The following is a 7,500-nucleotide window of genomic DNA, read 5'->3' as shown; positions in this document are numbered from 1 at the left end:
CGTCGTCCCCAAACTGCTGCAGCTCGCGTCGGAGATCCTGGACAGCGGTGCCTCGGCGAGGGAGGCCAAGAGCACAAACGCGGTGGTGGAGAAGGAAGTGAGCAAGCTGGAACTAGGCAAGGCAGCCCTGGCTTACGAAGTCATCCTTGGATTGTTGCTCACTCTGCAGAGCTGTGCATGCCTCCGAGTCGAGTACAAAGACGTTTGGCAGTGTCTCACTCTACACAAGATATTCCTTCAGAGTAATGGACCAGAGATCATCAAAAAGCTAGTTTTACTCAAGCATCACCTGTCGTTAGGGAAGCGCTCGGAAATCTTACAGAATCTCAGTAAATTGATCCTTTATATGAAGTATTGGAGGGAAGATGTTTATCACGCGGAAAAGTGCGATAAGAAGAACCACAGGTATTGTGAATACGAGGCTATGCAGAGCCACCACTCTCAGGTATTTGGAGTCAATTCGAGTTTGCTCAGTGGAATCGATCCCAGTTCTTGCATGATTGCTAATTTCGCCTCCATATTGATCGACTGCTTCTCATTTAGTGAAGAAATTGAGATACACGCCTGCTCCATCAAGGCTTTATCCAAATGCGGATTGTGTTGCTGCATGAGCACCGGGGCTGTCCTGAGCAAGCTCCTGCAGAGCCTGAGCTCCGAGGTGCCTCACGTTGTGTCTTACCTCACCGTCTTTATCGAAAACGTGGTGTGGCGCGACCTGGGGGGGATGACTCTGAGGGACGGCGTTCACTGCATCTTTTGCCAGACGCCGGAGTACGTGGGCGGCGGACTCAACCCCATAACGGCCGAATACACGCTGGAAGAGTCCTTTTCGTCGACCTTCAGCTCGCGTGGGATTTCGGCGTTTAATTCGGCGAAGAAGTGCTGCAGTCAGAAGGCGGATGACTCTGCCGCCTCCTCCTCGCACTGGGAGGGTGTTGCTCTCTATAAAAGGCTCCTCTTTTGTAAAAACGTCAGTTCCAAAGTTATCGTTCACATAACGCGACTCCTGTCCCGGAGCAGCATCGGAGTCAAGTTGGAAATGTGCGAATACCTCGTCATCCCAGCTTTGAAGCAGATTTGCGAAAAGGGCATTGCTAATTACGAGAGCAGCGGCAAGGATAAAGACGTGTTAGTCGGCCTCCTAAGGTGCATCAGACTAACGCTAGCGGAATCGTGTGATCCGAAACTGACGCAGTTTCTGCAGGACAGCGGCCTGTCTCTGGTCACGGCCTGCAAATCCATCCCGGGAGTTAGAGGCGAAGCCTTTGCACTGCTTTGCAACATTGTGAAGAAAGAACTGAAGACCAAACCCGGCATGCCAGTGATGTCAGACACAGACGAAGAAAACAATTTCATTTTCACCAAATTATTTGAAGCCGAGGTCTTAGAGCACGACGAGTTCTGGACTGGCTATTTCAACATGAAGGTCCGCGAGGTGAGGCAGAGGTTCTTCATCCACACCCAGCTGGACGTGTCCACGGCAGCTGACGACGGCGGTGCCACAAACCCCGCCCTCAACCACAACAGGAACGAAATAGTCAGCCGGGAGAAGGCAGAGGCCGAGGGTGACGTCACCACGGCAGAAGAACAGGAAGAGGAGGAGGACGGCGGCGAAGAAGAAGAGGCGAGGGATGTCAAGGAAGCTGTTTATATAGGTAATGGTTCGGATGCAGCCAAGGTCGAATATAGGGAGTTCGAACACGAAAAGGCCGCCTCTCCCGTCGCCAATGAGTTTGTGGAAGACCATGCTGACCTTGAGAACTTTAAGGTAGGTTGAATGTGGCATTGGTTATAATGTGGGCTTGTTGATTGGCACTCCTGAGTTTCAAGCCTCGGGTGTTCGTAATGATGAATGGCTATGGCAGTGATAGGTACACACTTAATTATTGTTTTTTTCCTTATGAAATTTGGATGGTCCAAGACGAAAGAAAACTAGCCATTTCGCAAGCTATCTCTCCATTTTTCTCCCAGTTTAAATTTTACGGTAGTCCCCCTCTCAGCCGTGCCAATCTTTTCGCTGACTGACTTTCGCCCTCGCCGATGTAGCCCCAAAGATCTGACTCCTTCGCCTTCTTCTTGTGGCACCGCAGAACATCGACAGCCAGACGCTAGCCCTCAAGTATGCCGGCCTGGGCGAGTTATGGAATGCTGTCACGGAGGTCCTGCACACGAGCTCCGAGTTCCAGGCATACTTAGCCGCCTCAGGCATCCGCTCCCTGGTGGCGCCCTTGCTCGTCAACATCACGCAGGACCTTGCGAGGGCCTCCTCGGGTTGGTGCTTGGGCCGTTACGCCTCGTCGGGGCGAGGGCGGGGAGGGACGGGTTTGCATTGGCGGGCCCTGAATGTGTGTGCGTGCGTGCGTGCGCGCCTATGTGTGGAATTATTAGAATTATTTCAAGTAGATGGAGAGAGGAGAAAGGAGGAACGAGAGAGAGTGAGTGAGTGAGAGGGAGAGTGAGTGAGTAAGAGGGAGAGTGAGTGAGTAAGGGAGTGAGTGAGTGAGTAAGGGAGAGAGAGAGAGAGAGAGAGAGAGAGAGAGAGAGAGAGAGAGAGAGAGAGAGAGAGAGAGAGAGAGAGAGCTAGGCCAAGGTGCCAAGTTATGATGCCTAGTTTGGTAATACAAGTATGATGTCAACCTTCCGTTTGGAGTATGTATAATTGATTGACCATGCCGTTGCCCTTCCCCCTTTTATAATGTCCGTGTTCCTCCCGCGCCCTCACAGGAGCCCTGGGTCTGAGCAGCGTCGTGCTGGAGCAGCTGTCCGTCACCTTCTCGCTGATGCACTCGCTCCTCACCTTCGTCATTGTCACCTACCCGTATGCAGGTGTGGCCAGCGTGCAAACGTTTATTACACTGCGATATTCCACGTGGCATAGTTGAAAAGATCCCAAACACGTAGCTTCATTCTGACAAAAAAAAAAAAAAATCACGTAGTGTATAACTGCATTAGTTTATTTTTTCTTCTTTTTTTATCTCCAAGGTTTGCATGTGGATACACTTTTGAATGAGTTGAGGTCGCCGTTGTTACGTTACTCGCCCCGTACGTGTGGCGACGTGAAACACCTTGTGTCTGTCATGCTGCAGTGTTGTGTGTTGTCCTCGTCAACAGGAATAACCTACACTTTACCTCACACAACACAGGTAAGTGACAGCTTGTTTTGAGTTTCCCTTTGCTTTCCAAACAGCTGTGAGCAAGCACTGGTTTCTGTGATGCTTGGATGTGTTTACCTTTAGTTTATGTAACGAAACCACTCACGCATCTGGAACTGATAGACTTATTTTTGTTACATGCATTTTAGAGAAACAGGTTATTTATTTAGATTCAGTTAAGGCAAATATTTATTACATCCATTCCAAGCAAAGTGGTTAGATAGATGTCTTTAGATCCATCTTAAACGAACGGAATAGGCTCGCGTGCCCTCCGCAAAGGCAAATAAGTCAACGCGTATGACCAGCAGGCCCTGGAGATGCTGGACGAGGAGCCGGGCCCGGTGGGAGGCGAAGGGGACCAGCACCCGGGCGAGACCGACGGCTACGAGGCCGACACGGAGCAGCTCGCCAACAACACCTACCCTTCGTCGGCCAGGTGAGTGGACTCGCGCAGCCTCAGAAGGGGTCCCCTCGCTGCTGGACTAGGGCCAGCGGAGAGCTCGGAGGAGGAGGAATTCATTTGTAAATACTGATATGTAACATACCGGTAATTCAAGATACAAGTGTATGATTATCCATTTCTAGCCCTAAAAGGGCGCAGGTGCCAAGTGCGACGCGTCCAAAAGGGCTTTACTTCAGAGCTGTAAGCTGCGCGTGACATGTCATGGCCTTTCTAGCCCTCTTTCAGTCGCTCGTTCTAATGCCAGAGCTATTTTCGGGTTTGATATTTTTTCTTGTTTTGTCAGATTGGGAGTTTTACATTAACCGTGTGACAGGTTTTGTGTACACAAATTCTTCTATTGTAAAGATATCAGCTAATTTTGTTCTACTAGAGTTTATGAAAGTAAACAAACACGAAATAATAATCATTACGTGAAGTTAAGGGGAAGGGAAAGTGACCCATGCGTAAGGATGCGAGTGTTACTGCAATAACAGGGGGCGGACTGGCACAGGGCCACATAACAGCCGTTATACATGTCGGCATTTCAGACAGGGATTTGGCATCTGGGTGTACTTCGTCGCTCTCTGAAGCTGGCGCTCGGTAGAGACCGACAGCGCGACACTCTCCCCTAGCGTCAACCACGCCGTGACACCCGTCGTCAGGACCTAAATTCCATCATCAGTAGTGCTGACGACGGGTTATTTTGTGAATTGAGTGTGGTTAGGTTACTAAGGGGTAGAATTTCTGTATCATATTTTTTCTTTTGGAGTTATTGGAAGATTTGTGTCGGGGGCCCTCTGGAAACACATTTCCAAATATGTCTCCCAAAAGACGAATTGTAATTTATCTGTTCTGATTTTTATATTTCCTTCCTGCATACCGCTAAGTGTCGCTTTGTCTCCACCTAGATCCTGGCAACAGGATGACAACTTGGAGTGCCCCGAGCTGGTGCTGCTGGCGCTGGACCTCATCATCAACCACCACGAGAAGTTCCTGGAGACGCGCGAGGAAGCCCGAGAGGAGGTGACCGCGGCGCCGGAGGAACACGACAAGCAGGAGAAGCGCGCGCCCGAGTCGCCCTCGAAGAAGAGGGGCCAGAACCGGAGGCGCTGGAGCAGGAGGAGGCGACTCAAGGACGGATCCAAGTCCCCTTCGAAGGGGTCAGGAGGCCGCAGCGTGTCGGGCGACAAGAGCACGTCCTCGGCCTCGTCGGTGTACCACAGCATGACCTCGGACGGCGACACGGGCTCCGACACCGCGACCTCGGCGGACGGGGCTGAGTGGGCCAGCGACCCCAAGCCGGAGGTTTCCGAGAGTGAGAAAGTGCCGGGGAAGCCGGGGCTGAGTGCGAGTGCTAGTGTCGAGAATGATTCGTGCGTTGAAAATGCCTGTTCAACCAACTCGTGCGAGAACGCGTCCTCGCAGTCGGCGAACGAGTGCAAGGCGAGGGCGAGGGGCGCCATGTGCCAGTCCGCCTCCCAGGACGAGTCGCTCTCCAAGGGCATGTCGTGGTCGTCGGGCGAGGCTACGTCCCCGCAGCACACGGTCCACACGGGGACGTCGTCCACCTACTCGTCCTGCTGCGAGAGCGAGATGACTCACAGCGCGTCCCTCACCCAGTGTGTCCACGCCCTCCTCCTCCTATGCCGCTCGTCCGCCAACGTGTGCCGCAGGCTCCACGCCCTCGGGTTCCTCACCAGCCTCCTCAATGGATTTACGGATCTCATCTGCGCCAACAGTGTCATCTACCAAGGTAGGTTTCACGGTGCGTTCGCTCTCTCTCTCTCTCTCTCTCTCTCTCTCTCTCTCTCTCTCTCTCTCTCTCTCTCTCTCTCTCTCTCTCTCTCTCTCTCTCTCTCTCTCTCTCTCTCTCTCTCTCGCTCTCTCTCGCTCTCTCTCGCGCTCTCTCTCTCAGAAGCGAAAGAGAGGGGAGGGGTATTACCTTCGCGCTCCCTGTGTGGCATTCTCCAGCGATCCACCTCGACCGTAATCCCCGGGGGCGAGCGGGAGGCATGTCGAAGACCGAAGCCGAAGGGGGAGATGGGGAGGGGGGGGAGAGGGGAAGGGCGTGGGGTTGGGGTTGGGGTTAGGAGGGAAGGACATGGGGGATGGGGTAGAGGACGTGACACCCGAGGTCAGAGATTGATCGCGGGGCTGTCGCTTCCTCTGCTCTTTGGGGCCGAGCTCTTGGAAGGTCGCGCCAGAGAGCAGTCTGTTCTTACGCTGTGGCTGTTTGTTTGTTACCCGTTTTGTTCCTCCTTCCCTAACAATGTTTCTTTCGTTCCTACTTCTCTTCTTCCTCCTCCTCCTCCTCCTCCTCCTCCCCCCCCTCCTCCTTCCCCTTCCCCCTCCTCCTCCCCTCCTCCTCCCCCCATCTCCTCCTCCTCCTCCCCTCCCCCTCCTCCCCCCATCTCCTCCTTCTTCCCCCCTCCTCCCTCTCCTCCTCCTCCTCCTCCTCCTCCTCCTCCTCCTCCTCCTCCTCCTCCTCCTCCTCCTCCTCCTCCTCCCTCTCCTACTCCTCCTCCTTCCCCCCATCTCCTCCATTTCCCCCCCACCTCCTCCTCCTCCTCCTCCTCCTCCTCCTCTTCCCCCCTCCTCCATTTCCCCCCTCTCCTCCTCCTCCATTTCCCCCCACCTCCTCCTCCTCATCCACCTCCTCCTCCTCCTCCTCTTCCCCCCTCCTCCATTTCCCCCCTCTCCTCCTCCTCCATTTCCCCCCACCTCCTCCTCCTCATCCTCCTCCTCATCCTCCTTCTCCTTATCCTCCTCCTCTTCCCCCCTCCTCCATTTCCCCCTTCTCCTCCTCCTCCTCCTCCATTTCCCCCCACCTCCTCCTCCTCCTCCATTTCCCCCCACCTCCTCATCCTCCTCCTCTTCCCCCCTCCTCCATTTCCCCCTCCTCCTCCTCCTCCTCCATTTCCCCCCACCTCCTCCTCCTCCTCCTCCTCCTCCTCCTCCTCCTCCTCCTCCTCCTCAGCATTAGGGTTATATATGCTCTCCGAAGCTGTGCGTGATGCTGGGGGGACTTACTATGATCAATGATAATAATGATTATATTGATGATGAGGATGATAATGGTAGTGAAGATGGCAATAAGGATGATAATCACCATAGCGAATGATGATAATGATATTGATGATTTTTGATCGTGAGAGAAAATTGGAATACGATACAGAAGTATTGTTTAACGTTCTTTATCTATCCATCTATCAATGCCAGTATCTATATCGTATCTGTTTTTTTCCTTTCGATTGTACTCCGTGAATTCCTATCTCCATCTTCGTATATTTTACCTTTTTTTCTCTCTTATGTATTATATTAATAAATTGAACCAGCCATGTTTCCTATGACTCAAGGGATATTAAAACTCGCAAAATTAATTTCCTGTCCTGAACTAGATAGAAAAAAAATCTAATTACAGTTTGCGCGCGAGATGAAAACGAAAAGGTTGCGGGAAAATGACGTTTGAAATTAGTGTTATTTCATGTTTTGTTGTATATTATTATTATTGTTATTATCATTGTTATTATTATTATTATTATTATTATTATTATCATCATCATCATCAACATCATCATTATCATTATTATTATCAGTATTTTTGTTATTGTTTTTATTGTAATTTTTATTATTAAGGTTATCATTATTATTGTTATTAGTTTTACTATTATTGTAATTATTATTATTATTATCATTATTATAATTATTATCAGTATTATTACCATTATCAATATTATTGATATTATCACCGTCATCATCATTGCCAGGCATTGTTATTCTTATTCGTATTATGCGTTATTATTATTATTACTACTACTACTACTAGTTATAGTAGTAGTGTCCTTATCATCATTATTAGCGATAATATTATCAACTGTTATTAGTTATTGTTGTTATTATTAGTAG

The 7,500-nt window shown here is 50.6% G+C and overlaps 1 protein-coding gene across 3 annotated transcripts in view; it reads left to right on the top strand.

The window, feature by feature from the left end:
* The window catches only part of mv (lysosomal-trafficking regulator mauve), a 113,426-nt gene that overhangs the window by 23,525 nt on the left and 82,401 nt on the right, over positions 1–7,500 (top strand). For 2 of the 3 annotated variants that reach the window (XM_043013298.2, XM_043013299.2), the window contains exons 5-10: positions 1–1,768; positions 2,091–2,271; positions 2,725–2,826; positions 2,983–3,143; positions 3,458–3,588; positions 4,503–5,347. The exon at positions 1–1,768 is cut by the window's left edge and continues 938 nt beyond it. In XM_043013298.2, the coding sequence (XP_042869232.2) occupies positions 1–1,768; positions 2,091–2,271; positions 2,725–2,826; positions 2,983–3,143; positions 3,458–3,588; positions 4,503–5,347 (3,188 nt within the window). The remainder of the gene's footprint in view (positions 1,769–2,090; positions 2,272–2,724; positions 2,827–2,982; positions 3,144–3,457; positions 3,589–4,502; positions 5,348–7,500) is intronic. The other variant, XM_043013300.2, reaches the window with a different exon arrangement.

This window comes from Penaeus japonicus, unplaced genomic scaffold (genome assembly GCF_977035675.1).
Source record: "Penaeus japonicus unplaced genomic scaffold, GWHDUDI00000001_assembly GWHDUDI00000021, whole genome shotgun sequence".
Taxonomy (NCBI): Eukaryota; Metazoa; Arthropoda; class Malacostraca; order Decapoda; family Penaeidae; genus Penaeus; species Penaeus japonicus.
The sequence above is the reverse complement of the archived record's forward strand: the minus strand, read 5'-3'. Positions and strand labels throughout refer to the sequence as shown.